This window comes from Melanerpes formicivorus, unplaced genomic scaffold (assembly GCF_026170545.1).
Source record: "Melanerpes formicivorus ecotype bairdi unplaced genomic scaffold, bMelFor1.0.p_v2 SCAF_137, whole genome shotgun sequence".
In the NCBI taxonomy this organism is placed as follows: Eukaryota; Metazoa; Chordata; class Aves; order Piciformes; family Picidae; genus Melanerpes; species Melanerpes formicivorus.
The window spans coordinates 741,500-769,193 of NW_027142489.1; the positions used below are offsets into that span (position 1 = coordinate 741,500).

Sequence of the window (27,694 nt, forward strand, 5' to 3'; positions counted from 1 at the left end):
GCCTCTAAGGCCACCTCTGGTGCCACACCCTGCCCCACCCAAGCTCGGGGAGGTGGGACAGTGCTGCAGGCCCCAGCTTCCTCCCTGCCCCCCATCCCAGAGCACTCCCCAGCCCCACAGCCCCCACCTCATGGCCACTCCATACACGGCACCACGACAGCATTTTATTCAGCCCAGTTTCTGCAGGTAGAAAACACAGTCCTGGAAGGGCAGGGTCTGTAAACAGTCAGGGCAGCAGGAAGGCAAGCAGAGAGATGTCCACAAGCACCTTCACCCCCTGCTGCCCTCAGCCACAAGGACCCCCCTGGGAGGATCAAGGTTGTAGCTCCCCAGCTGCTGATCAAAGGACACCATCCCTGCCCGCCTTGGTTGGGCCATGGCACCTCCTCCTGCTCTGGGCCCCCCCAGGACAGCCAGAGCCACAAACACCCCAACCCCACCCCCCTCCATCCTCACAGGGGATGGGCACTGAAAGGCACCTTGGCATTGGCACCTGGGGGGCTCCAGGGAAGGTGGCCTGTGGTCAGCACCTGCAGGCTCAGGTGATGCTGGGCATGGACACCTCCTTGTTCCTGCCAAGGGCTGCCCCCAGCCCCATTCTCTGCTCTCAGGTGGGAGCTGGGTGAAAGGAAGGGGCTGGGGAGGCAGCCAGTGCCACAGGATCATGGCGTGGCTTGAGGTGAAAGCTCACCTTTGAAGGTCACCCAGCCCAGCCTCACAGCACTCAGCAGGGACAGCTGCAGCTAGAGCAGGTTGCTCACAGCCCCAGACCACCTCACCTGCAGTGGTTCCGGCCATGGGCCCTCTCTGGGCAGCCTGGGCCGGGGGCTCAGCACCCTCAGTGTCAACCATGTCTCCCTGCTCTCCACTCAGATGAATGGGAGGGGGCACTGGAGCCTGCTCCTGGCTTTGGAGGTACCTTGGGAGAGGCAGGAAGGAGTGGTGCCTCCACAGGGACCCTCACACATCCATGCTGTGCTTGAGGCTCTGCCTCCTTCCTCCATCTGGGTCTCCCTGCCTCAGCCCAAGCAACAGCAGGAAGGTCTCCATTTGCACACAGCAGGGCTGGTAGGGAACACCAAACATTTCCAGGTGAGGCAGCACTCCCATGCTGCCCTCCCACCCACCACTGCTGGGCACAGAGGGAGAGAGCCAGGGGCAGAACTACAGCAGCATTCCATGGGTCCCCTTCCCAGCATGAGAGCCTGGGCTGCTGCCAGCAGATCACAGAAACCATTTGGGTTGGAAGAGACCTTCAAGATCTTCAAGTCCAAGCCTGACCCCAGCACTGCCAGGGCACCACCAAACCCTGGCCCTCAGCACCACAGCTCTGAAACCCCTCCAGGGCTGGGGACTCCACCACTGCCCTGGGCAGCCTGGGCCAGGCCTGGACAACCCTTTTGGGGCAGAAACTGTTCCTTGTCCCCAACTCCCCTGCTGTGTCCTGAGGCTGTTCCTTTTTGTCCTATCACTTGGCCTCAGGAGTAGAGACCAAACCCACCTGGCTCCAGCCTCCTTTCAGGGAGTTGTAGAGATCCAAAGGGTCTCCCCACAGCCTCCTTTGCTCCAGGCTGAACACCCCCAGCTCCCTTAGCTGCTCCCCAGACCCTTCCCCTGCTTCATTGCCCTTCTCTGGGTCTGCTCCATTGAGGAGAAGCAGGAAAGGTAAAGCCAGGTGCTTCAGAAAGCTCCTCACAGATACAGTGACAGACAGACAAACTCCCTCCTCTCCCAGGGTTTCAGAAGTCAAACCAGGAAGAAGGGAACCCAAAGATTGGAGAGGAGCAGTTTGCTCCTGTGGACCTTTAACCACCCCCAGCCAAACCTGCTCAGCCTGGTGAAGGCTGCAGTGAAATCATCATCCTCAGAGGCCCCAGAGAGCAAATGACCAAGGGGATGAGAGAAACCAGACCAATACTGACTGCCCTAGCCCCAAAGCATCCCTTTCAAACCTGCTCCAGCCCCATTCCTAGGACACCTCCTGGACAAACAGGACTGGAAACCAGGAGAGAAGCTCTGCTCTGGGTGTAGTGTCTCCAGCAGGTCCATGTGGCCTCAGCACCTTCCCTGGTGCAGGGAGCAAGCCCTGGCAGGGGACACACTGCACTGCTGTGTCCCTGCCAAAACTGACCAGGCTCCCACTTGGGGACAGAAAGTGCAGCCCAGGCAGAGGGAGATGTAGGAGCAAGGGCAGGAGAGTGGTGAGCTGAGCCATGGGAGGGCAGAGCTCACACCAAGCACTGGCAGAGAAGATGTCCCCCGTCTGATGAGCAGGGTTAGGAGTTCCCCTTATGCAAGACAGGCCTCCAGTGCTAGGAGAAGGAGATGAAGCTGTGGAGAGGAGCTCCAGCAGCACAGGGGTGCTGGGAGAAGGAGCTAAAGCTGTGGAGGGGAGCTCCAGCAGCACAGGGGTGCTGGGAGGAGAAGCTGAAGCTGTAGAGGGGAGCTCCAGCAGCACAGGGGTGCTGGGAGAGGCTGAAGCTGTGGAGAGGAGCTCCAGCAGCACAGGGGTGCTGGGAGGAGAAGCTGAAGCTGTGGAGGGGAGCTCCAGCAGCACAGGGGTGCTGGGAGGAGAAGCTGAAGCTGTGGAGGGGAGCTCCAGCAGCACAGGGTGCTGGGAGAGGCTGAAGCCGTGGAGAGGAGCTCCAGCAGCACAGGGGTGCTGGAAGGAGAAGCTGAAGCTGTGGAGAGGAGCTCCAGCAGCACAGGGGTGCTGGGAGAGGCTGAAGCTGTGGAGAGGAGCTCCAGCAGCACAGGGGTGCTGGAAGGAGAAGCTGAAGCTGTGGAGAGGAGCTCCAGCAGCACAAGGGTGCTGGGAGGAGAAGCTGAAGCTGTGGAGAGGAGCTCCAGCAGCACAGGGGTGCTGGGAGGAGAAGCTGAAGCTGTGGAGAGGAGCTCCAGCAGCACAGGGTGCTGGGAGAGGCTGAAGCTGTGGAGAGGAGCTCCAGCAGCACAGGGGTGCTGGAAGGAGAAGCTGAAGCTGTGGAGAGGAGCTCCAGCAGCACAGGGTTGCTGGGAGGAGAAGCTGAAGCTGTGGAGAGGAGCTCCAGCAGCACAGGGGTGCTGGGAGGAGAAGCTGAAGCTGTGGAGGGGAGCTCCAGCAGCACAGGGTGCTGGGAGGAGAAGCTGAAGCTGTGGAGAGGAGCTCCAGCAGCACAGGGGTGCTGGGAGGAGAAGCTGAAGCTGTGGAGAGGAGCTCCAGCAGCACAGGGGTGCTGGGAGGAGAAGCTGAAGCTGTGGAGGGGAGCTCCAGCAGCACAGGGTGCTGGGAGAGGCTGAAGCCGTGGAGAGGAGCTCCAGCAGCACAGGGGTGCTGGAAGGAGAAGCTGAAGCTGTGGAGAGGAGCTCCAGCAGCACAGGGTGCTGGGAGGAGAAGCTGAAGCTGTGGAGGGGAGCTCCAGCAGCACAGGGGTGCTGGGAGAGGCTGAAGCTGTGGAGGGGAGCTCCAGCAGCACAGGGGTGCTGGGAGAGGCTGAAGCTGTGGAGGGGAGCTCCAGCAGCACAGGGGTGCTGGGAGGAGAAGCTGAAGCTGTGGAGAGGAGCTCCAGCAGCACAGGGTGCTGGGAGAGGCTGAAGCTGTGGAGGGGAGCTCCAGCAGCACAGGGTGCTGGGAGGAGAAGCTGAAGCTGTGGAGGGGAGCTCCAGCAGCACAGGGTGCTGGGAGAGGCTGAAGCTGTGGAGAGGAGCTCCAGCAGCACAGGGTGCTGGGAGAAGGAGCTGAAGCTGTGGAGGGGAGCTCCAGCAGCACAGGGGTGCTGGAGAGGCTGAAGCTGTGGAGGGGAGCTCCAGCAGCACAGGGGTGCTGGGAGGAGAGGCTGAAGCTGTGGAGGGGAGCTCCAGCAGCACAAGGGTGCTGGGAGGAGAAGCTGAAGCTGTGGAGGGGAGCTCCAGCAGCACAGGGTGCTGGGAGGAGAGGCTGAAGCTGTGGAGGGGAGCTCCAGCAGCACAGAGGTGCTGGGAGGAGAGGCTGAAGCTGTGGAGAGGAGCTCCAGCAGCACAGGGGTGCTGGTAGGAGAGGCTGAAGCTGTGGATGGGAGCTCCAGTATCACAGGTTGCTGGGAGAGGCTGAAGCTGTGGAGAGGAGCTCCAGCAGCACAGGGTGCTGGGAGAGGCTGAAGCTGTGGAGAGGAGCTCCAGCAGCACAGGGGTGCTGGGAGGAGAAGCTGAAGCTGTGGAGGGGAGCTCCAGCAGCACAGGGGTGCTGGGAGGAGAAGCTGAAGCTGTGGAGAGGAGCTCCAGCAGCACAGGGGTGCTGGGAGGAGAGGCTGAAGCTGTGGAGGGGAGCTCCAGCAGCACAGGGTGCTGGGAGGAGAAGCTGAAGCTGTGGAGAGGAGCTCCAGCAGCACAGGGGTGCTGGGAGGAGAGGCTGAAGCTGTGGAGGGGAGCTCCAGCAGCACAGGGTGCTGGGAGGAGAGGCTGAAGCTGTGGAGGGGAGCTCCAGCAGCACAGGGGTGCTGGGAGAGGCTGAAGCTGTGGAGAGGAGCTCCAGCAGCACAGGGGTGCTGGGAGGAGAAGCTGAAGCTGTGGAGAGGAGCTCCAGCAGCACAGGGGTGCTGGTAGGAGAGGCTGAAGCTGTGGATGGGAGCTCCAGTATCACAGGTTGCTGGGAGAGGCTGAAGCTGTGGAGGGGAGCTCCAGCAGCACAGAGGTGCTGGGAGGAGAAGCTGAAGCTGTGGAGAGGAGCTCCAGCAGCACAGGGGTGCTGGAGAGGCTGAAGCTGTGGAGGGGAGCTCCAGCAGCACAGGGGTGCTGGGAGATGAAGCTGTGGAGGGGAGCTCCAGCAGCACAGAGGTGCTGGGAGGAGAAGCTGAAGCTGTGGAGAGGAGCTCCAGCAGCACAGGGGTGCTGGAGAGGCTGAAGCTGTGGAGGGGAGCTCCAGCAGCACAGGGGTGCTGGGAGGAGAAGCTGAAGCTGTGGAGGGGAGCTCCAGCAGCACAGGGGTGCTGGGAGAGGCTGAAGCTGTGGAGGGGAGCTCCAGCAGCACAGGGGTGCTGGGAGAAGCTGAAGCTGTGGAGAGGAGCTCCAGCAGCACAGGGGTGCTGGGAGGAGAAGCTGAAGCTGTGGAGGGGAGCTCCAGCAGCACAGGGGTGCTGGGAGGAGAAGCTGAAGCTGTGGAGAGGAGCTCCAGCAGCACAGGGGTGCTGGGAGGAGAAGCTGAAGCTGTGGAGGGGAGCTCCAGCAGCACAGGGTGCTGGGAGGAGAAGCTGAAGCTGTGGAGAGGAGCTCCAGCAGCACAGGGGTGCTGGGAGAGGCTGAAGCTGTGGAGGGGAGCTCCAGCAGCACAGGGTGCTGGGAGGAGAAGCTGAAGCTGTGGAGGGGAGCTCCAGCAGCACAGGGTGCTGGGAGAGGCTGAAGCTGTGGAGGGGAGCTCCAGCAGCACAGGGGTGACCTCAGCTTCCACACACCTCAACCATGGTCCCTTAATGACTTTTCTGGTAGTGATGTCTACCTTGTGGGGACAGAAGGGGCTTGACCAGGCCTGAAGGTCTCCTTGTAGTGATGCTCTGGCTCCAGCAGGGACACAGGGCTGAGGGAAGAAGCCTGACTGCTTGGTGTGTCAAGACACCCCCAAGGCTCTTCCAGCCCAGCTGCCTCCTCTTGGATCTTCCCAACACACCCACAGGGGCTTCTCTCCCCTTCCCTTTGGTGCCAGGGGAAGCCTGCATCCCCCTCTGGCATCACCATCAGTCCAGCCTGGAGGAGGAGGAGGAGTCAAGCGCTGAGGTCCAGGAAGATGGCGTTGGCAGTGGTCTGTCCGAAGATGAAGGCTCCGAGGGTGACCATGAACACCCCGTAGCTGACGTAAGCCCACCAGCTGCAGGCAGAGGACAGGCTGTGCTCAGGGGGGACCCCAGCACCCCCAGGGCAGGCAGGGGGGGAGGAAGCAGGCTCTGCTTACCTGATTGCCCTGGTTTCTTGGATCTCAGAGAGCTTGGCTTGAATCAGGCAGAGCCCTGAAAGGCAGGAGAGGCAAATCAGGACCAGGACCAAGGCTAAGGCTGCCCCAGGGAGGCTTCTGCCCTTCCCCACACACCTCCTGCTCTCTGCCTGCCCCCTCCCCTGCCAGCACCCAGGGCCCCCGAACGCCCTACCTGGGAAGACAAAGATGAAGCAGGCAGCCAAGCCCCCGATGACAGAGATGACTTTGCCGATGTCGGGGATGAAGAGCGCCAGCAGGAGGGTGAGGAGGAACCAGCTGAGCGTCTGCAGCAGGCGGCGCCGGCGCTCCCGCACCACGTCCTCCTCCACCGTCACCCCGCGGTACCGCAGCCACAGCCCCTCCAGGACGGCCCTGGGGGCACACAGCCAGGCCAGGAGGCCCTCCCGGTGCCGTCCCCCCCTGCCCCCCCCCGGCTCCCTCCGGCCCCCCGCGCTCACCGGCCGCAGAAGTGCAGGATGGGGTAGGAGGTCAGCACGCAGAGGATGATGAAGGCCCGGGCCAGGGCAATGGGGATGTCATTGGGGGGGTAGGACATCAAGACATCCTGCTCCACACTGGCTCCAAAGGTCAGGAAGCCACAGACACCTGCTTGGAAGGGAGCAGTTAGAGGAGGAGGGGGACATGCTGGGCTGCATCAAGAGAAGCAGAGCCAGCAGGGCCAGGGAGGGGATTCTGCCTCTCTGCTCCACTCTGCTGAGCCCACAGCTGCAGCTCTGTGCCCAGCTCTGCAGCCTCTGTGCCAGGAAGGCTCTGGAGGGGCTGGAAGATGTCGAGAGCAGGGCCAGGAGGCTGAGCAGAGGGCTGGAGCTGCTCTGCTCTGAGCACAGCCTGAGAGAGTTGGGGTTGTGCAGGCTGCAGAGGAGAAGGCTCCAGGGAGACCTCCTGGTGGCCTTCCAGGAGCTGCAGGGGGCTGCAGGAAAGCTGGGGAGGGACTTTGGAGGGGGTGAGGGAGGGACAGGCCTGGGGGGTCTGGAGCAAAAGGAGAAGTGGGGAGCTAGAGATTGGCTGTGAGGAAGAAGTTGTTGGGCAGGAGGGTGGGGAGAGCCTGGCCCAGGCTGCCCAGGGAGGTGGTGGAAGCCTCCTGCTGATGCCTGGAGGTGTTTGCAGCCAGGCTGGAGGTGGCTGTGAGCAACCTGCTGTGGTGTGAGGTGTCCCTGCCCATGGCAGGGGGGTTGGAACTGGAACCTCCAGGCATGAGGCTTCCACCACCCCCCTGGGCAAGCTGCTCCAGTGTTTCACCACCCTCCTGGGGAAGAACTTCCTCATAGCATCCACTCTGAGTCTCCCCATTCCTGGTATCAGTTCAGGAATCCCCAGCCCAGTCAAGCCAGGCTTGACTTGAGGAAACCATCCTCTGCTTCTGAACAAATTCTGCCCCCTGCCTCAGCAGCCCTCCTCAGCTGAGCCCTGCACTCACCCCAGGCACTTCCTCCTCTCTCATAACTCCAGTGACATTTGTATGAAGATAACTGTATCTCTATATGATAAGACAAGGAGCAGTGGATGGAACCTGCAGCCCAGGAGGTTCCAGCTCAGCAGGAGGAAGAACTTCTTGGCTGGGAGGCTGCCAGAGGCCTGGAGCAGGCTGCCCAGAGAGGTTGTGGAGTCTCCTGCTCTGGAGCCTTCCCAGCCCTGGCTGGATGTGTTCCTGTGCCACCTCTGCTGATTGTATGGTCCTGCTCTGGCAGGAGGGGTTGGACTTGATGCCTGGGTGCCTTCCACCCCCTGCTATGCTGCAACAACTCTGTCTGCACCCTTCAGCCTCACCCATCCAATCCCAGCCCCTCCAGCACACCTCTGAGGGACCCGACACAGACGGGGCATGGTGGGGGGGGAGGGATAGGTGGAGCTCAAGCTGTGCTGCCCAGGCTATCACTGCACTCCTTAAGCCATGCTCTGAGCACCATGCCCCCACTCAGAGGGTGTCCTCTTGCTCACCAGTGCCTGTGTAGACGAAGAGGGCGATCACCATGGCCGCTGTCACCACTGTGCCCCAGGTCTTCACCTCCGGCTGCTTCATGCTGTTGAAGACTGGCACACTGCTCACGTGGCACTGCCAGGGCACAGGGACACCAGGGGCACAGGGTGGGCTGAGCCCAGGTCATGCAGCACCCCACTTGGGATTCCCACTCCCCCCAAGCTGTGCTGTGATACTGTGATCCCCAGCACCCCCACCCCCAAGGGCTGTTGCTGGGGAGGGGGAGGTGAGGCCGGGCTGTCCTGGACTGCTGGAGCTGCTGTGAGCACAGGCTGAGGGAGCTGAGGAAGAAGTTCTCCAGCAGGAGGGAGCTGAGGCTCTGGCCCAGGCTGCCCAGGGAGGCTGTGGCTGCCTCCTGCCTGGGGGTGTTCAAGGCCAGGCTGGATGAGGCCCTGAGCAACCAAGTCCAGTTGAGAGCTGTCCCTGCCCATGGCAGGGTGGTTGGAGCAGATGAGCTCTGAGGTCCTTCTCATCCCAGACCATTCTGTGATTCTGTTTCCCAGCTGGTGTAAGATCAACTCATCCCCACCCAAGCATGGTGAGAGGTTGAACTGGCTTCAGCAACCTCACAAAGCCACATGGTGAGCACATGGAGAGGGCTTTGAACATCCAGGGGAGAATCCCTAGGCCATGGCAATTCCCTGACCCATGTCCTTACCTGGAAGCCAAAGCAGATGGTGGGCATGGCATTGAAGATGGCTGTCCAGCTGGAGGGGCTGGGAGGAGAGAAACAGCCAGCAGTCAGAGCAGGGCCCCCTGCATCTACTTGGACACTGCCCCAAACCCTTGCTCTGCCCCAAAATTCCTTCTGCCTGCAGCCAGACCATGTGTGTCCTCACACCATGAGGGAGGGGACAAGCCCCAGGGGCTCTGCTGGCCAAGGAAACAACCAACATCTCCCTCAGGCACAGCCCTGGCTGCTGGCTGAGCAGAGAGACCTTTGGGCCTGCTTCTAGCAGAGTTAGAGGTCAGTCAGCCTCTCCTGAAAACCTCTGAGGGTGCTGTGGGGACCTCCAGGAGGTCTCTTTCCTCTCCTTCCCCACCTGCTCCACTGAAACAGGCAGGGATGTGGGCACTGGGGAGCATCTGTGCAGTGCTCTTGGGCTGAGGGATGGGAGCTGGGAAGGAAGTGTCCCCAGCCTTTGCAGGCCTCTCTCCTGCAGCCCTGCTGCCTGGGCAGTGCTGGGGTGGCCAGCACCAGCAGCACAGAGCCTGCACTCACCTGGTGGGGATCTCCACGGGCACCAGCTCCTTGTCAGGCCAGATGTACTTGATGATGATGACTGCTGTGACATACCAAGTGCCAATCACACTGAGAGAGCTGCAAGAGGGGACAGGAGACCATCAGCACGCTGCCTCTCTGCTCCATGCAGGGTCTCCTCTCAGCTTCTTCAGCTCCATCTTCCTCCCTGCACAGCTCAGGCCACCCCACTCCTCCACATCATAGCACCAGGGAATTGTGTTGGCTGGAGGAGACCTTTAAGATCATCAAACCCAACCCTTACCCCAGCACTGCCAGGGCACCACCAAAGCACAGCCCTCAGCACCACACCTCTGCAGCTTTTAAACACCCCCAGGGCTGGGGACTCCCCCACTGCCCTGGGCAGCCTGGGCCAGGCCTTGACAGCCTTTGGGGGGAGAAATTGCTCCTCATGGCCAACCTAAACCTCCCCTGCTGCAATTTGAGGCTGTTTCCTCTTGTCCTGTTGCTTGTTCCATAGGAGAGGAGACCAACCCCACCTGGCTCCAGCCTCCTTTTATGCCAGAGGGCTGCTGAAACCCTCAGCTCCTAGGAGTGCCACCCAGAGAGGGCACTTCCCACCTGTGTGCCCCAGGAGCATGCTGTGTGGGGTGGGCTGAGGCTGCCCCGAGGTGGGAGCTGGTGTCAGAGCCTGTGGGGTTGAATGGGGCAAGCAGGAGGTGCCAAAGGCCATCAGCCCTGTGCTGGATCTGAGCCAGACTCACAGAACTGTTTGGGATGGGAAAGGCCTCCAGGATCACCCAGGCCAAGCAGCAGCCCAACCCCACCATGGCCACCAGACCATGGTCCCAAGCACAGGTGGCACAGGAACACCTCCAGCCAGGGCTGGGAAGGCTCCAGGGCAGGAGACTCCACAACCTCTCTGGGCAGCCTGCTCCAGGCCTCTGGCAGCCTCCCAGCCAAGAAGTTCTTCCTCCTGCTGAGCTGGAAGCTCCTGGGCTGCAGTTTCCAGCCCTTGCCTCTTGTGCTCCCCCAGGGCACAGTGAGCAGAGCCTGGCCCTGTGCCTCCCTTCCTGCCCCCCAGCCCTCAGCTCTGGAGAGACATTGCTCAGATCCCTCTCAGCCTTCTCCTCTGCACACTGCACCCCCCCAGGGCTCTCAGCCTCTCCTGCCCAGGCAGTGCTGCAGTCCCTTCAGCAGCCTTGGAGCCCTCCCTTGGCCTCTCTGCAGCAGATCCCTGGAAAGGTCCCTGGAAAGATCCCTGAGATGTCCAAACCCTCAGGGCTAAGCAGGCAGAGGTGGTGGCAGCCTCATCCCTTGAGGTGTTTGCAGCCAGGCTGGAGGTGGCTGTGAGCAACCTGCTGTGGTGTGAGGTGTCCCTGCCCAGGGCAGGGGCTTGGAGCTGGCTGAGCCTTGGGGTCCCTTCCAGCCCTGGGGTTCTGTGATTCGATCACATCCAAGCTGTTTCCCCTAGGTCCATGCTGCAGTGGGTGCTGGCTGGCCCAGCCCAGCTGCCAGCCCCAGAGCCACCTTCTCCACCCACCTGGCATATTTCTGGAAGCCAATCTCCTTGGGGATGGAGAGGGGCAGGATGAGGAGGAAGGCAGTGATGCTGATGGTGAACTTGCGGTCCAGGTACCAGCGCCTGGCCCCTGCTCCCTCCGGCTCCCTCACCAGAGCAGCAATGACTGCGGGGGCAGAAAAGAGGGTGGGCAGGAGGTCCCCTTCCAGCTGCAGGGGCAGCAGCTGCTTGGTTTTGTCCCCCCCAACGCTGGGCCACACTCACTCTTGTCCTGCTGGTCCCCAATGATGATGAGGAAGGCGATGCAGGTGCCGAAGGTGTAGACGGCGATGGCCAGCTGGCAGAGCACGCCCGGCACCCTCCCGCACACAGCCCACACCACCTCCTGGTAGGTCCTCTCGTTGCTGGCCTGGGAGCAGTAGGCCAGGATGACCAAGCCTCCAATGATGAAGATCAGCATGCACTGCAGCACAGAAGGTCAGGGGCTGGAAGCGACCTCCAGGGCTCATCGGGTCCCAGCCCCAGAGCAGGAGCACCTGGAGCAGGTCACACAGAGCACATCCTCCCTGCTCCCAACCTGCCCTTCCCAAGCTCCTCCAGAGCTCCCTCCCAACCCTGCTGAGCTGCTGGGATGCTGCAGTGCTGGAAGCTCCTCTGAGGGTCAAAGCTGCTTCTGTGCTCCCCTCAGTATCACCCAGGAGACCTTCAGCTGTGCTTGCAGAGAGCTGCTTGCTGCAGCCTCAGTGTGCAGCCTGCAGCTGCTCCTGGCTTTGGTGTCTCCAGAGCTGAGCTGTGCTGCCCCAGCTGGGCTTCAGTGGCCTGGAGTGAGGCTGGCTGACAGCACAGACATTGTTCACCAGGCCAAGGCTGTGCCCTGGGCCCAGCCCCCAGAACAGAATCACACAGAACCACAGAGTGTCAGAGGCTGGAAGGGACCTGCAGAGCTCCTCCAGTCCCAGCCCCCTGCCAGAGCAGCAGCACCCAGAGCAGGTCCCCCAGGAACACATCCAGGGGGGGTCTGAATGTCTCCAGGGAGGGAGACTCCACAGCCCCCCTGGGCAGCCTGCTCCAGGCCTCTGGCACCTCACAGGGGAAACATTTTCCTCCTGTTCCCATGGAGCTTCCTCTGCCTCAGCTTCCACCACTGCCCCTGGGGCTGGCATTGGGCAGCCCCCAGCAGAGCCTGGCTCTGGGCATCACCCTGCACAGCTTCAGCCCCAGCAAGGAGCTCACCCTCAGGCTGCTCCAAGCTCCAGAGCCCTCAGCTCCCTCAGTCCCTCCTTGCAAGGAAGATCTTCCACTGCCTGCAGCAGCTCTGTGGCTCTGTGCTGGACTCTCTCAAGCAGCTCCCTGAGCTCCTTCCTAACCTGAGGGCCCAGAACTGGACACAATATTCCAGCTGTGACCTCAGCAGGACAGAGTAGAGGGGGAGGAGAACCTCTGTCGACCTAACCACACCCCTCTAATCCACCCCAGAATGACCCTGGGGTGGGGAAGAGACAAGGAGGGGACCACTGAGGCAACAGAATGATCAGGTCTTAAGAACCATCCCAGGCAGGCACCCCTGAACACAGGGAGCACCATCTCTGGTGCTCTTCACCCACAGGGCTTCCTCCCAGGGGCCAGCTCCTCTCCAAGCCCCCTCTGGAGTGGCACTCATGTATCCCAGATCCCCCCCAGGGTGGGAGAGGGCAGCACTGTCCCTTCCCCCAGCTCTCACCCCGCTCTGGAGTGCCACACATGCACCCCAGATCCCCCCCAGGGTGGGAGAGGGCAGCACTGTCCCTTCCCCCAGCTCTCACCATCTGCAGGGCGATGCCTGCAGCCACCCCTCCGGCCGTGCTGAAGGCAGCAGGGAAGTTGAGCAGCCCAGCCCCCAGGGCAGCATTGACCACGATGAAGACAGCTCCCAAAGCAGATGTGGCCCCCAGCCCATTCCCTTGGCTCTCTCCACTCTTGGGCAGGGTCTCCACGCTGGGGCTCTGCAGCAGCCTGGCTCTCTCCCCGGCGTCGGCGCTCCACTCCCAGTCCTTGCAGTCGCTGTTGATGCTGCCCTGAGCCATCCTCCCTCCTCAGGCGGCACACACCAGCATCCACCTCCCCTAGGGCTGCTCCAGCAGGCTCAGGCAGCTGTCTTGAGGGGGGCCTGCAGCCAGGGCTGGCTCCATCGGGTGGGGAGGGCAGCAAGGAAGGCAGCACAGGGCTCAGGCACTGCCCTGCTCCTGGCAGGGGATGAAGGATGCAGGAAGCGCATTAGCAAGGGACAGCTCTGGCATCACAGGGGGCACAGGGGACACGAGCCCAGAGAGTCATGGAATGGGCTGGGGTGGAAGGGACCTCAAGCACCACCAAGATCCAAGCCCCTGCCATGGGCAGGGACCCCTCCCCACAGCCCAGGCTGCTCAAGGCCTCATCCAGCCTGGTCCTCAGCACCTCCAGGCAGGGGGCAGCCACAGCCTCCCTGGGCAGCCTCTGCCAGGCTCTCCCCAGCCTCACTGCCAACCATTTCTTCCTTCTCTCCACTCTCCCTCTGCCCTCTCCCAGCTCCAAGCCATTCTCCCTGCTCCTGCCACTCCCAGCCCTTGCCCACAGTCCCTCCCCAGCTCTCCTGGAGCCCTTCAGCTCCTGCAAGGTTGCTCTGAGCTCTGCCTGCAGCCTTCTCTCCTGCAGGCTGCACAGCCCCAACCCTCCCAGCCTGGCCCCACAGGGGAGGCTCTGCAGCCTCTCAGCATCTCTGTGGCCTCCTCTGGGGCCTCTCCAGCAGCTCCAGGTCCTCCCTGTGCTGGGGGCCCCAGAGCTGGAGGCAGTGCTGCAGGTGGGGGCTGAGCAGAGCAGAGCAGAGGGGCAGAATCCCCTCCCTGTGCTGCTGCTCTCCCTGCTCTGGCTGCAGCTCAGCACTCAGCTGGCTCTGGGCTGCTCCTGGGGAGCCAGCTGCTGACTGCACACAGAAGTCCTCATGGCAGCAGAGCTGTGGCAGCGCTCAGCTCCTGTCCCTCACATCCAGCATGAGGGCAATGAAGCTGCTGGATGGGGGGCACTGAGCATCAGCCATGGGGCTGGGGAGCTGCAGCCTCAAAGTGGGACTCTGCCGGCACCGGGCCCGGCCGCAGGGCTCTGCCGGCTCCCAGTCCCACAGCTTGGTTCCCCATTCCCAGCCCTGCTCCCTGCAGCTCTTCCTGAGCTGCGGGCAAAGGTCGCTGCCCCACGTGCAGGGCCCAGCCGCAGTGTCACCAGCGGCGACTTTCCCCGGGGCGACCACCAGCGCCGGGTGACTCAGAAGCTGCCGGACCGGCAGACCCGGTGTTTCCAGCCCCTCAGCCTCTGGGGGCTGCCCAGCCCAGCGCTCATCCCTCTGCGCTGCAGACAGCTCTCAGGGCCTGGCGGAGCTGCAAGGACCCAGGGGCAATCCCTTCCCAAGGGACAATCTCCCTTTTTGTGCTAGATGACCGCCCCCCCTTTGCTTGGAAGCCTGCAGGCTGGGTGGATGCCCTGCTGTGAAGCCTCTTCATGGGTGCCTGCGGGATGAGGACAGCCCGCAGGGAAGGGCAGCAGCCTCTCCCCCCCGGCTGGGAGCGCAGCGGGGTCCCACGTCCCCGGGCTGGGGGGGGGGATCCGCTGTGGTTCAAGCCCCTGCCCCGGGGGGCCGATACCTCCCCCCGGCCAGAGCAGGATGCTGCTCGGTGCCCTTTCACCCCTACGGTGAGAGCCACGGACCCGGAGTGGGTGACTCCCCAGCCGCCGGGGGCCCTGCCGGCGCTCCCCCCACGCCGATTCCAGGAGAGGATAAGCAGGGAGTCGGGGAGAGTAACACCGGGATGGCCTCGGGGATACCACACGGCCCCAGCCCATCCTTGGAGCTCCCCCCGCCCAGTAGCGTCGTGCCCCGGCCCCACTCACCGGGCGGTGGCAACCTGCCCCAGCCCCGGCCCCAGCCCCGGCCCCTGCCCCAGCCCCACTCACCGGGCGGTGGGAGCTGCTCCAGCCCCGGCCCCAGCCCCGGCCCCTGCCCCGGCCCCTGCCCCACTCACCGGGCGATGGGAGCCTGCTCCAGCCCCGGCCCCAGCCCCTGCTCCAGCCCCGGCCCCAGCCCCACTCACCGGGTGGTGGGAGCCTGCTCCAGCCCCAGCCCCAGCCCCGGCTCCAGCCCCAGCCCCACTCACCGGGCGGTGGGATCCTGCCCCGGCCCCAGCCCCGGCCCCACTCACCGGGCGGTGGGAGCCTGCTCCAGCCCCGGCCCCTGCTCGGCGGCGGCGCGACGGCCGGCACCGCCCTGCCCGCTGCACGCCGGGGGTTGTAGTCCGCCCCCGGCCCCATCCCGCCCGGGAATCGCTGCCTCCCCCTCGGCGACCTCCTCGCAGCCCATCCCCAGCGCTCTGCCGCTGGAAGCAGTGGGGAAGCCTTCGCGGCCAGGGGCAGAGGAGCTGTGCTGCGGCTCCTTGGTTGCACCGGAGAAGGGCAGGGGCGAGACCCTCGGCTCGGCTCGGCTCGGCTCGGCTCGGCTCGGCACGGCACGGCACGGCGGCCCCGCAGCCGGCTCCGGAGCCGGCAGAAGCCGCAGCGAGCAGGGTGCTTGATTTATTGCACAGGCGGCGGCCGCGGGCACCGGGCCACGTAAACAACCGTCCGTGGGAGCAGCGGCAGCTCGCAGGCTCCGAGCCCCCGGGGGCAGCGTGTGGCACACGGGCCTGGCACGGCTGCCCGGCCCCGGCCGCTTCGCGCAGCGCTGAGCGCTCTGCCGATGCTCTGAGCGCTCTGCCGATGCTCTGCTGGGGCCGCGGAGGGTGTCCAGGGCTCGCCAGCCCCTACCAGGTCCGCCTGACGGGGAAAGCTTTGCCTGCTGCAAGCAGCTCGGGCGTGCTCCGGCAGCCTGCCAGCAGGAGCAGGGCAGGGACCGCCCCCCTGTACCGGCACCGGTGAGGCTGCACCTCAAATGCTGGGTTCAGTTGTGGGGGCCTCACTACAAGGACCCTGAGGAGCTAGAGCAGGTCCAGAGAAGGGCAACCAAGCTGGGGAAGGGTCTGGAGAAGAGGGCTGGGGAGGAGCAGCTGAGGGAGCTGGGGGTGTTGAGGGAGACCTCATTGCTCTCTGCAGCTCCCTGAGAGGAGGTGGGGGTTGGTCTTTACTCCTTCATACCAGGTGATAGGAGAGGCAATGGCCTCAAGTTGTGCCAGGGGAGGCTTAGGGTGGAGAGGAGGAACAATTCCTTTGGTGCCAGAGTGGTCAGGGCCTGGCAGAGGCTGCCCAGGGAGGTGGTGGAGTCCCCATGGCTGGAGGGGTTGCAGAGCCCTGTGGCCATGGCACTTGGGACCATGGTCTGGTGGCCATGGTGGGGCTGGGTTGCTGCTTGGCCTGGGTGATCCTGGAGGCCTTTCCCATCCCAAACAGTTCTGTGAGTCTGGCTCAGATCCAGCACAGGGCTGACGGCCTTTGGCACCTCCTGCTTGCCCCATTCAACGCCACAGGCTCTGACACCAGCTCCCACCTCGGGGCAGCCTCAGCCCACCCCACACAGCATGCTCCTGGGGCACACAGGTGGGAAGTGCCCTCTCTGGGTGGCACTCCTAGGAGCTGAGGGTTTCAGCAGCCCTCTGACAGGCCCAGTGGTGGAACTTCCCTCTTCTGGTGTGTGTGGAAGGGGCAGGATGCAGCTGTGGGATGAGAGGAGGAAGTCCCCAGCCTGACACAGCCATGAGCCTCTTTATTTGGATTGAAAAAAATACTCTCAGAGTCCATTGAGTCACAAAGCCTCAGGGCCAACCTGCTGTGGACAGAAGGGGGGTGGAGGGATCTTCCCTTCCCCTTTCCCTGCTGGCACCAGAATTCAGGCTGCAGAGAGAGGAGGGAAACCTCCTGCTCCACAGGAGGTGGACATGGTGGGACCCAGCTCTTGGCTCATGGCTTTGGAACACACACAGAGACATTCTGCACTGCAGGGAGGGCTGATGGTGACCAACAGGGCCAGGGAGAGGAGCAGGAGAACCAGGTAGGATTAGAGGTGGAAGCCATGGCCACCCCCAGCCCCCTCCCCGCCCTGAAGTCCACCTGAAAGGAGCTGCCCAGATGGAGAGAGCAAAGCCAGCGATGGGGCAGACTTTAGCAGTGAGAAGTCCTCTGAGCTGGCTGTTGGAGGGCAGCTTTGGCGCTGCCCGCTGGGAGGCTGGAGCCTGCTGGCAGCAGGGACTGGGTGAGGAGGGGGCAGGGACCCCTTGTGAGCAGCCCTCCCCAGCCAGCTCCCCACCCTTTGGGCTGGCAGCCAGCAGCAGCCTCACAAAGCCTCCTCCTGCAGGGAGCAGCGTGGGGAAGCCTTTGGTGCCCATGCTGGAAGGGTGGCAGGGCTGGGTCTGCTTCCTCCTGTGCAAGATGGGTGCTGGGGTTGACAGACAAGGGCTGGACAAGAGGGGAGAAGGTGTGAGGAGCAGGAGCCAGCAGGGACGTCCCTGCTCCCCGAGGCTGGGTGGCCAGGACGGGGCTTCTACAACAACTCGTCTACAGGATACATTCAGCAGCAGCGGCAGGTGCTCAAAGGGTTCTGTTTGCCTCCTCTCCTCCCCCAGCTTCAGCCAGTGGGGCAGGGCAGGGGCAGCCACCAGCTCCAGGGCTCCACCTGTGCCTTTACTTCGTGACTTGATGGATGGCATGGGCCAGGTAGCCGACGTTGCCCGACGTCACCCCCGCCACCGAGATCCGCCCGTCCTTCGTCATGTAGATGGAGAACTCCTTGGTCAGCCGATCCACCTGGGGGGGAGGGCAGATGGTCAACACTGCCCAGCCCCTGCCCTGCTCAGCAGTGCCAGCTGGGCCCAGCCTGCCTGCACCAGGCGCCAGCGGTGCCCAGCCTGCCTGCACCGTGCACCAGCAGTGCCAGCTGTGCCCAGCCTGCCTGCACTGGGTGCCAGCTGGACCCAGACTGCCTGCACTGGGTGCCAGCGGTGCCAGCTGTGCCCAGCCTGCCTGCACCGGGTGCCAGCGGTGCCAGCTGTGCCCAGCCTGCCTGCACTGGGTGCCAGCGGTGCCAGCTGGGCCCAGCCTGCCTGCACCGGGTGCCAGCAGGCGTAAGGCTGCACCTTGCAGGCCCCAGGGGTTGCTGCTGGGCTCTCGGGCAGCCAGGGAACGCTCAGCTAGGAGCCACCTCCCACAGAAGCAGAGAGTCAGCCAGGGTAGAGAAGCCCTCAGAGCTCATCCAGTCCAACCCAGCACCCAGCACCTCCTGGCAGCTCAGCCATGGCTCCAAGTGCCAAATCCAAGCCTTTCCTGAACACCTCCAGGGGTGGGGACTCCACCACCCCCCTGGGCAGCACATCCCCAGGGCCAATCTCTCTTGCTGGGAAGAACTTTCTCCTCACCCCCAGCCCAAACCTCCCCTGGCACAGCTTGAGACTGTATCCTCTTGTTCTGGTGCTGGCTGCCTGGGAGAAGAGCCCACCCCCCACCTGGCTCCAACCTCCCTGCAGGGAGTTGCAGAGAGCAAGAAGGTCTCCCCTGAGCCTCCTCTTCTCCAGGCTAAGCAACCCCAGCTCCCTCAGCCTCTCCTCACAGGGCTGTGCCCCAGACCCCTCCCCAGCTTTGTTGCCCTTCTTAACCTGAGGAGCCCAGAGCTGGACACAGGACTCAAGGTGTGGCCTGAGCAGTGCTGAGCACAGGGCAGGATGAGCTCCCTGCTCCTGCTGGCCACACTGCTCCTGACCCAGGCCAGGATGCCCTTGGCCTTCTTGGCCCCCTGGGCACACTGCTGGCTGCTGTTCAGCTGCTCTCCACCACTCCCCCCAGGTCCCTCACTGCCTGGCTGCTCTCAGCCACTCTGCCCCCAGCCTGGAGCACTGCCTGGGGCTGCCAGAGCTGACATTGCAGATCACCTCCAAGTGCCACCAAGAGACCTTGGCTACATCTGATTGCATGGCTACAGCAAGGGGGCAGAGCAAGATCTAAGGGCCCTGAGCTCCACTGCTGAGGGCTTGGAGCTGCTCCTCCTGGAGGGAGAGCTGCTCAGGAAGGCTCAGCTGGGGCAGCTGCAGCCAGGGCTCTGCTGACAAGGCAGGCAGAGGGCAGCCCAGGGGCACAGTGCCTGTGTTTACCTGGTCAGGCTTCAGCCCTGTGAAGCAGAACATGCCAATCTGGTCAGTGATGTGCTGCCAGTTGTGGGAAGAACCTTCCTTCTTCAGGTTGGCCACCAGCTGAGTCCTCATGCCGATGATCCTGTCAGCCATGCCCTTCACCTCCACCAGCCTGAGAAACCGAGGCAAGAACTGCTCAGAGCAGAGCTGGGATGCTCCAAACCCTGCTGCCCTCACCCACCAGCTGCCAGGCAGCAAACCTCTCCACCTGGAAGGTCCTCATGTGCCTAAACCACTGTGGATGCAGGTGAAAGAAGACCAGGGAGCAGCACCTGCTAGCTCCAGCTGCTTCCTTCTGAGGGTGCCTGAAGGCTGCCCAGGGAGGTGGCTGGGGCCTCATCCCTGGAGACATTCCAGGTGAGGCTGGACAGGGTTCTGGGCAGCCTGATCTAGGGGAGGATGTCCCTGCTGAGTGCAGGGGGTTGGACTGGCTGAGCTTTGGAGCTCCCTTCCAGCCCAACCCATTCTGTGATTTATTCCACAGCTCCTGGGCACCACTACCAGAGGCATCTCTCTCACTTTAAAGCCATGAGTGAGCTAGAGGGTCTCATGGCCTGCCCAAACGTGTGTGGGGTCCTGCCAGGGCAGCAGACATCCCTGCTGGGCACAGGATCAGCCTCAGTGCCAGCCTGCCAGAGCAGCACAGCTGCTGGCAAAGCCACCACACACAGGTGGCCTTTGTTCTGCAGCAGGGGCTGGTACCAGCAAGCTGAGGCCATGAGGGTCACATTCCTGGCTCTGCTTCCCAAGAGGATTAAGCTTCTGCTTTCCTCAGCTAAGACAAATACACAGAACCACAGAGCTGTCAGGGCTGGAAGGGACCTCAAGGCTCAGCCAGTCCCAGCCCCCATGCCATGGGCAGGGGTAAGGGATATCAACTGCAGCCCAGGAGGTTCCAGCTCAGCAGGAGGAAGAACTTCTTGGCTGGGAGGCTGCCAGAGGCCTGGAGCAGGCTGCCCAGAGAGGTTGTGGAGTCTCCTGCTCTGGAGCCTTCCCAGCCCTGGCTGGATGTGTTCCTGTGCCCCTGGGCTGGGCTCTGTGCTCCTGCTCTGGCAGGGGCTGGCACTGGGAGCTCTCCAGAGGTCCCTTCCAACCCCTAGCATCCTGTGTGCCTGTGACCTCACACCACAGCAGGTTGCTCACAGCCACCTCCAGCCTGGCTGCAAACACCTCCAGGCATCAGCAGGAGGCTTCCACCACCTCCCTGGGCAGCCTGGGCCAGGCTCTCCCCACCCTCCTGCCCAACAACTTCTTCCTCACAGCCAATCTCCAGCTCCCCACTTCTCCTTTTGCTCCATCCCCCCCAGTCCTGTCCCTCCCTGACACTCTCCAATGTCCCTCCCCACCTTTCTTGCCCTGGAAGGCCATATGACTGCAAAGCCTCAATTCCTTCCACTCCTTGGGCAGGCAGCTCCTGCAGGAGCCTTTCCCCTCCCACCCAAGGCTCTCTGCCCTGGAGCCCCCACCAGGGACCACCTCTCGGTGTCAAACTGGGCTGACAAGCAGCTGAGGCCAGGACAGCAGCAGGGACTTCTCCAGGAGGGGGAGGGCTGGGAGGTGGTTCTGGTCGTGGCCCTGAAGCTAAGAGCTGCCCAACAGGGCACCAGAGAGGGCTCAGCTGGGGCAAGGGGCACAGACTGGCACCCAGGAGGCTGCAGCTGAGCAGGAGGAGAAAGTTGTTTGGGGTGAGGCTGCTGGAGGCCTGGAGCAGGCTGCCCAGAGAGGCTGTGGAGCCTGCCGGTGTGTAGAGCTTCCACCCCCCCGGGCTGTGCCGCTCACCACTCCTGGCGCAGCTCCGGCGTGTTGAGGATGGCGGCGGCGATGCGGGCTCCGTTCAGCGGGGGGTTGGAGTACATGGGGCGGATCAGGATCTTCAGCTGCGACTCCACCCTCTTGGCCTCCTCGGCGTCGCTGCAGATCACCGTGAAGGCTCCGGCCCGCTCCCCTGCGGGAAGGGCACTCAGCACCCAGCCCCTGCCCCAGCCCCGGCTCGGCCGGGACCTAGCCCGGGGCCGCACAGCTCCAGGAGGGGCTCCGGCACCTCCCGAGTGCTCCACGGCTGGGGGACTGCTGGGTCTGCTCCTGGGCTCCCCAGTGCAAGAGGAACAGGGAAACTGGGGGGTGCTGGGTTCCTCGGTGCCCCAGGGATGTGGCCACCCCAAAACCTCCTGCTGCCCTTGCCTGGGGTGAAGGCATCTGCAGGGCAGGAGGGAGACTGCTGATGGGGAGCAGGTGGGTTGGGAAGTGGCTGAAGGGCAGAGCTCAGAGGGCTGGGATCAGCACCACAGGGTCCAGCTGGGAAGCAGCTCTGCTGGTGGAGAACAAGTTCAGCAGGAGCCAGCACTGTGCTTTGGTGGCCAAGAAGGTCAAGGAGATACTGAGGGCACTGAGAAGCATGGCCAGCAGGGCCAGGGAGCTTCTCCTTCCCCTCTCCTCTGCCCTAGTGAGGCCACATCTGTGTCCAGCTCTGGGCTCCCAGCTCAGGAGGGACAGGGAGCTGCTGGGCAGAGCCCAGGGCAGGCTGCATTGCTGCTGAGGGGCCTGGAGCAGCTCTGGGAGCAGCAAAGGCTGAGAGCCTGGAGCACAGCAGCCCCAGAGGGCAGCTGAGCAATGCTCAGCAAAAGCTAAAGGAGCTGTGGGGGGCAGGAGGCTGGGGCCAGGCTCTGCTCAGGGGTGCCCAGGGCCAGGTCAAGGGGCAGAGGGCACAGACTGGCACCCAGGAGGATAAAGTTGTTTGGTGTGAGGCTGCTGGAGGCCTGGAGCAGGCTGCCCAGGGAGGTTGTGGAGTCTCCTGGTGTGGAGAGCTTCCAACCCTCCTGGGCACTGTGCCCCTGGGCATTGTGCTGGGGGTGTCCTGCTGGGGCAGGGCCTGGGCTGGGGGATCCCCAGGGGTCCCTTCCAGCCCTCCCCGCGCTGGGACTGCGACGCAGGCGAGCAGCAGACAGCCCTGGGCTGCTGAGCCCTGGAGGCTGGGGGGTGGCAGCAGCAGGCACTGGGCAGCCCAGCTGCCCTCACTCACCATACAGCCCCATGTTCTTGGCATAGGACTGGGACAGGAGGACGTTGATGCCCTGCTCGATGAAGTGGCGCACAGCCCAGGCGTCGCGGTTGATGTCGCCGCTGGCGAAGCCCTGGTAGGCCATGTCGAAGTACACCAGCAGCTTCCGCTTCTGCCACCAGAGAGGCCACAGCAGTGTCACAGGGAGCTCAGCAGCCCTCAGCAGGGGCAGGGCAGGGGGATGGAGAGAGCCATGCAAGGCTGCAGCCTGCTCGGCCCCAGGGCTGCTCCTCCAAAGCGGAACCACAGCTCCCCAGCACTCCCGAGAGCAGCACAGCTCTGCCCCCACCCCAGCCCTGCCTCCAGCTCTGCTGTCCCCAGCAGGAGGAGGCCACAGAGCTGTGGAGGGAGGCCAGGGGAGGCCACAGAGATGCTGCCAGGGCTGGAGCAGCTCTGCTGGGAGCACAGCTGAGGGAGCTGGGGCTGTGCAGCCTGGGGAGGAGAAGGCTCCAGGGGGACCTCAGAGCTGCTGCCAGGACCTGAAGGGATCCTGCAGGGAGGCTGCAGAGAGACTTTGGCTGAGGGGCTCTGGAGCCAGGCCAGGGGGGAAGGGTTTGGAGCTGAGGCAGAGCAGGGTCAGAATGGAGCTGAGGAAGTTCTCAGCAGGAGGGAGCTGAGGCTCTGGCCCAGGCTGCCCAGGGAGGCTGTGGCTGCCTCCTGCCTGGGGGGGTTCCAGGCCAGGGTGGAGGGAGCAGGTCTCATTGTGAGGGGTCCAGGCCCATGGCAGGGGGGTTGGAGTAGGAGGTCTCTGAGGTCCCTTCCAGCCTGAGCCATTCTGTGGTTCTAAGCCCATGCCAATGCACTTCTGGGATATGCAGCCTGGCCCAGAATGCAGCAGTGGACTGGGCAGCAATGAATGATTCCAGCTCAGTGTCTCCTGCACCTCCAGCTCCCAGGAAAACCTCCTGGGAATTTTCCTGATGCCTGCAGGCAGATCTGCCACTAACACTGCCCCTTGCTCAGGAGGCACACAGACATCTGGAGTCCACTTTGGCATTTACCTGCTCTCAGGCCTCCCAAAGCCAAATTTCACTGCCTACAGCAGCAGGGAGGAGGAGGAAGAGGATGAAGGAAGAACCTGCCCCCTGGAGCACAGCCCTGTGAGGAGAGGCTGAGGGAGCTGGGGTTGCTCAGCCTGGAGAAGAGGAGGCTCAGGGGAGACCTTCTTGCTCTCTACAACTCCCTGTAGGGAGGTTGCAGCCAGGTGGGGGTTGGGCTCTTCTCCCAGGCACCCAGCACCAGAACAAGAGGACACAGTCTCAAGCTGTGCCAGGGAAGGTTTGGGCTGGGGGTGAGGAGAAAGTTCTTCCCAGCAAGAGAGATTGGCCCTGGGGATGTGCTGCCCAGGGGGGTGGTGGAGTCCCCATCCCTGGAGGGGTTCAGGAAAGGCCACTTGGAGCCATGGTTGAGTGGTCAGGAGGGGTTGGGTGCTAGGTGCTGGGTTGGACTGGATGAGCTCTGAGCTCTCTCCCAGCCTGGTTGCTTGGTTCTGTGACTCTCTTTTCTCCAGCCAGTGCTTGTGAGAAGGCCCCAGGCATGTGGGAGATCTTCCACACCAGCAGCAGGAGCCCCACTCCAGCTATCAAAGCTCTCTCCTTCACCCCTCCTGCTCTCCTTTCAGGGCTCCTCTCCCCAGCTTCCTGGGAAGGAGCCAGCAGCAAGGCCGTGGTCAGCTGGAAAGCCCCAGGGGTGCACCTGCCCAGCTCCTGCCTTCGGGCCAGGAACATGACACCCTGCTGGCTTCCAAGGAGGGAGTAACCTTTACAGAGTGAAGCCCAGCTGCCAGCCAGGAGAGCCCAGAGCTGTGGTTTGCCCTTCCCTGGGGCACTCTGCTGCTCACCTTCACCGTGGCTGCCAGCTCCTTCCACTGCTCCTGGCGGGGGTCCACGCCGGTGGGGTTGTGGGCGCAGGCGTGCAGCAGGATGATGCTCTTCTCGGGGATCCTCTGGGGGAGGTGTGGCAGAGGGGCAGTGAGCTCACAGCAGCTCAGCACACCCTCACAACCAGCCCTCCCTGGGGCTGCAATGTGCCCTGGGGGCCAAGAAGGCCAAGGGGACCCCGGGGGGCATTCAGTGGAGCGTGGAGTTCTGCCCCAGGGGAGGAACAGCCTCCTGCAGCAGGGCAGCTGAGGGGGAACCTGCTGGAGAGCAGCTCCCCAGAGGAGGAGCTGGGAGTGCTGGGGGCAGCAAGGTGCCCAGGAGCCAGCAAGGTGCCTCGGGGCTGAGGTCCCAAGGGTCTTCTGGGGGGCACTCAGCAGAGTGTGGCCAGCAGGGCCAGGGAGCTTCTCCTCCCCCTCTGCTCTGCCCTGCCCTGCCCTGCCCTGGGGAGTCCACAGCTGGAAGACTGCCTCCAGCTCTGGGCTCCCCAGCTCCAGAGGGACAGGGATCTGCTGCAGAGAGGCCAAGGGAGGGCTCCAAGGCTGCTGAAGGGACTGCAGCACTGCCTGGGCAGGAGAGGCTGAGAGCCCTGGGGGGGTGCAGTGTGCAGAGGAGAAGGCTGAGAGGGATCTGATCAACGTCTATAAATATCTGAGGGCTGAGTGTCAGAAGGCAGGGGACAGGCTCTGCTCACTGTGCCCTGGGGTGGGACAAGGGGCAGCACCCCAGCACAGGAGCTTCCACCTCAACCTGAGGAGGAACTCTTTCCTTGCGGGGCTCCCAGAGCCCTGGAGAGGTTGTGGAGTCTCCTCTGGCCCTGGCTGGATGTGTTCCTGTGCCCCCTGGGCTGATTCTGTGCTGCTGCTCTAGCAGTGGGGTTGGACTGGAGGATCTCCAGAGGTCCCTTCCGGCCCCTCACATCCTCTGCTCCCAGGGCTCCTCACCAGCTCAGCTCAAACTGCTGCCCTTGGCAGCTGAATTGAGCTCTGCCAGGCCTCCGAGGCAGGACACCCTGCCCTGCCTGCCTCCCTCCCTGCCTCCCTCCCTGCCTGCCTCCCTCCCTCCCTGCCTGCCTCCCTCCCTCCCTGCCTGCCTGCCTCCCTCCCTGCCTGCCTCCCTGCCTGCCCAGCTGGGGCAGACTCACGGCGATGTCATCCATGGCGCCGGAGAAGTCGAGGCTGCAGGTGTTGGGGTCGTAGTAGCGGTAGGACTGGAGCTGCAGGCCGGCGTCGCGGAAGATGGGCGTGTGGTTGCCCCAGGAGGGCTTGGGCAGGTACACGTCGCGGCCCGTGCGGGAGAAGCGGTGCTGGCGCGGCGGGGACAGCAGCTGAGCCTCCCCAGCCCCGCACCCCGCAGCCACCGCTCCCCTCTCCCCCTCCCCTCTCCCCTTCCCTCCCCTCTCCCCTTCCCTTCCCTCCCCTCTCCCCTTCCCTCCCCCTCTCCCCTTCCCTTCCCTCCCCCTCTCCCCTTCCCTTCCCTCCCCTCTCCCCTTCCCTCCCCTCTCCCCTTCCCTCCCCTCTCCCCTTCCCTTCCCTCCCCTCTCCCCTTCCCTTCCCTCCCCTCTCCCCTTCCCTCCCCTCTCCCCTTCCCTTCCCTCTCCCCTTCCCTCCCCCTCTCCCCTTCCCTCCCCTCTCCCCTTCCCTTCCCTCTCCCCTTCCCTCCCCTCTCCCCTTCCCTTCCCTCTCCCCTTCCCTCCCCTCTCCCCTTCCCTTCCCTCTCCTCATCCTTTCCCTCCCCTCTCCCCTTCCCTTCCCTCCTCTCTCCCCTTCCCTCCCCTCTCCCCTTCCCTCCCCTCTCCCCTTCCCTCCCCTCTCCCCTTCCCTCCCCTCTCCTCATCCCTTCCCTCCCCTCTCCCCTTCCCGTCCCTCTCCCCTTCCCTTCCCTCCTCTCTCCCCTTCCCTCTCCCCTTCCCTCTCTTCTACCCTCTCCCCTTCCCTCTCTTCTACCCTCTCCCCTTCCCTCTCCTCTCTCCCCTTCCCTCTCCCCTTCACTCTCTTCTACCCTCTCCCCTTCCCTCCCCTCTCCCCCTCCTGTCCACTCTCTCTCCTCCCCTCTCTCCCCTCCCCTCTCTTCTACCCTCTCCCCTTCCCTCCCCTCTCCCCTCCTGTCCACTCTCTCTCCTCCCCTCTCTCCCCTCTCCCCTCTCCTCCCCTTCCCTCTCCCATCCCCTCTCCCCTTCCCTCTTCCCTCACCTCTCCCATTCCCTCCCCTCTCCCCTTCCTTCCCCTCTATTCTCCCCTCCCCTTCCCTCTCCCCTCACCTCTCCCCCCCCCTCACCTCTCAACTCTCCTCACCTCTCCCCTATCCCCTCCCCTCTCCCCTCCACTCCCCTCTCCTCTCCCCTCTGCTCCCCTCTCTTCTCCCCTCCTCTCCTCCACCACTCACCCCCAGGGACTCACCAGGAAGTTGGCTCCGATTCGCAGGGATCCAGTCCCAGATATGCCCTGCACAGTGACATACTGCAAGGCAACAGAGGTGGCCTGAGTCAGAGCAGCCCCAGGGTGAGCCAAAGAGAGCCCTGCCCCTCCCAGTGCTGCCAGAGGCACCCCAAGCAGGGACATAGAACCCCAGAGCTGGCAGGGACCCCAAGGCTCAGCCAGCTCCAAGCCCCTGCCATGGGCAGGGACACCTCACACCACAGCAGGTTGCTCACAGCCACCTCCAGCCTGGCTGCAAACACCTCCAGCCATCAGCAGGAGGCTTCCACCACCTCCCTGGGCAGCCTGGGCCAGGCTCTCCCCACCCTCCTGCCCAACAACTTCTTCCTCACAGCCAATCTCCAGCTCCCCACTTCTCCTTTTGCTCCAGCCCCCCCAGTCCTGTCCCTCCCTCACCCCCTCCAAAGTCCCTCCCCAGCTTTCCTGCAGCCCCCCTGCAGCTCCTGCAAGGCCACCAGAAGGTCTCCCTGGAGCCTTCTCCTCTCCAGCCTGCACCACCCCAGCTCTGTCTCCCCGGGGCTGGGGGCACTGCGTGGCTCAGCAGCTCCAGGTAGGCAGCTGGGACCCCGGCAAGGTCACATCCCCACCTCAGGCAGGGCTGTTTCACCCCAGCCTTCAGAAGAAGCTGCTACCCTTGGGCCAGCCTGCAGCTCAGAGGCAGGAGCACCCCTGACAGATCTTCCTCCCCTCTTGCTGAGCACCCCCCATGCCAGCTGTGCAGGGGGCAGCGTCGCTCCCCCTGGGCCCCCAGCTCGCTCCTTACCCGGCCGCTCTTGAAGGCTTCGCTGTTCTCCCCCAGAGCCAGCTCTGCAGAGGCCCTGGTGAAGTCTGCCAGCCCCCCAATGGGCAGGTACTCCTTGTCCATCTTCTTGGATGCTATCATGGCCTCGGCCTGGGGAAGGACGGCGCAGGCTGAGCAGGGAGGGCGGCAGCGGGGCGGGCAGCTGGAGCTCATTGGCACTGCCATTGCTTGGCTGGCACCGACTCCCCTCCAGAGAGCAGGGCTCAGCCCAGGCCAGGCCAGCAGCAAACATTTCAGATGAAAGCCTGCTGGGGGCAACAGCCCACAGTGCCAGAGCCCTCAGGGGGTGCCAGCCTTGGTGGAGCAGAGGCAGGAACCATAGGATCACAGAATGGTCAGGGTTGGAAGGGAGCTCAAGGCTCAGGCAGCTCCAAGCCCCTGCCATGGGCAGGGACACCTCACCCCACAGCAGCTTGCTCACAGCCACCTCCAGCCTGGCTGCAAACACCTCCAGGCGTCAGGAGGAGGCTTCCACCACCTCCCTGGGCAGCCTGGGCCAGGCTCTCCCCAGCCTCCCTCTGCACAACTTCCTCCTCAGCTCCAACCTAACTCTGCCCTGCTCCAGCTCCAAACCATTGCCCCTGGGCCTAGCCCCACAGCCCCTTCTGAGCAGTCCCTCCCCAGCCTGCCTGCAGCTGCCCTGCAGCTCTGCAGCTGCAGCTCTGAGCTCTGCCTGCAGCCTTCTCTCCTGCAGGCTGCACAGCCCCAGCTCTCCCAGCCTGGCCCCAGGGCAGAGGTTCCGCAGCCTCTGAGCATCTCTGGGGCC

General features: G+C 63.8%; 2 protein-coding genes across 4 annotated transcripts in view; both read right to left on the bottom strand.

Annotated features, from left to right (window-relative positions):
- Positions 1-5,172: 5,172 nt before the first annotated feature.
- SLC38A7 (solute carrier family 38 member 7) lies at positions 5,173-15,048 on the bottom strand. Of its 3 annotated transcripts, none has more exons than XM_068168368.1 (11): positions 14,848-15,048; positions 12,445-12,864; positions 10,907-11,105; positions 10,664-10,808; positions 9,142-9,240; positions 8,578-8,635; positions 7,880-7,994; positions 6,379-6,526; positions 6,093-6,292; positions 5,900-5,954; positions 5,174-5,815 (listed from the first exon to the last, which is right to left on the bottom strand). In XM_068168368.1, exons 2-11 carry the CDS (start codon positions 12,703-12,705, stop codon positions 5,713-5,715), a joined length of 1,383 nt encoding a protein of 460 aa, XP_068024469.1. In that variant the 5' UTR covers positions 12,706-12,864; positions 14,848-15,048; the 3' UTR covers positions 5,174-5,712. The 3 variants fall into 3 exon arrangements, with proteins under 3 accessions (XP_068024470.1, XP_068024469.1, XP_068024468.1); XM_068168367.1 differs by lacking the exon at positions 14,848-15,048 and adding an exon at positions 14,803-14,835; XM_068168369.1 differs by lacking the exons at positions 12,445-12,864; positions 14,848-15,048 and adding an exon at positions 11,876-12,089 and having other exon boundaries at positions 5,173-5,815.
- A 1,272-nt stretch (positions 15,049-16,320) lies between these two features.
- GOT2 (glutamic-oxaloacetic transaminase 2) overlaps positions 16,321-27,694 on the bottom strand; it is a 21,956-nt gene continuing 10,582 nt past the window's right edge. Inside the window, 8 exon segments of the mRNA XM_068168424.1 lie at positions 16,321-17,377; positions 18,715-18,865; positions 20,533-20,698; positions 21,773-21,923; positions 23,652-23,756; positions 24,833-24,994; positions 26,088-26,147; positions 26,890-27,018. Of these exon segments, the coding sequence (XP_068024525.1) occupies positions 17,255-17,377; positions 18,715-18,865; positions 20,533-20,698; positions 21,773-21,923; positions 23,652-23,756; positions 24,833-24,994; positions 26,088-26,147; positions 26,890-27,018 (1,047 nt within the window). The 3' untranslated portion in view covers positions 16,321-17,254.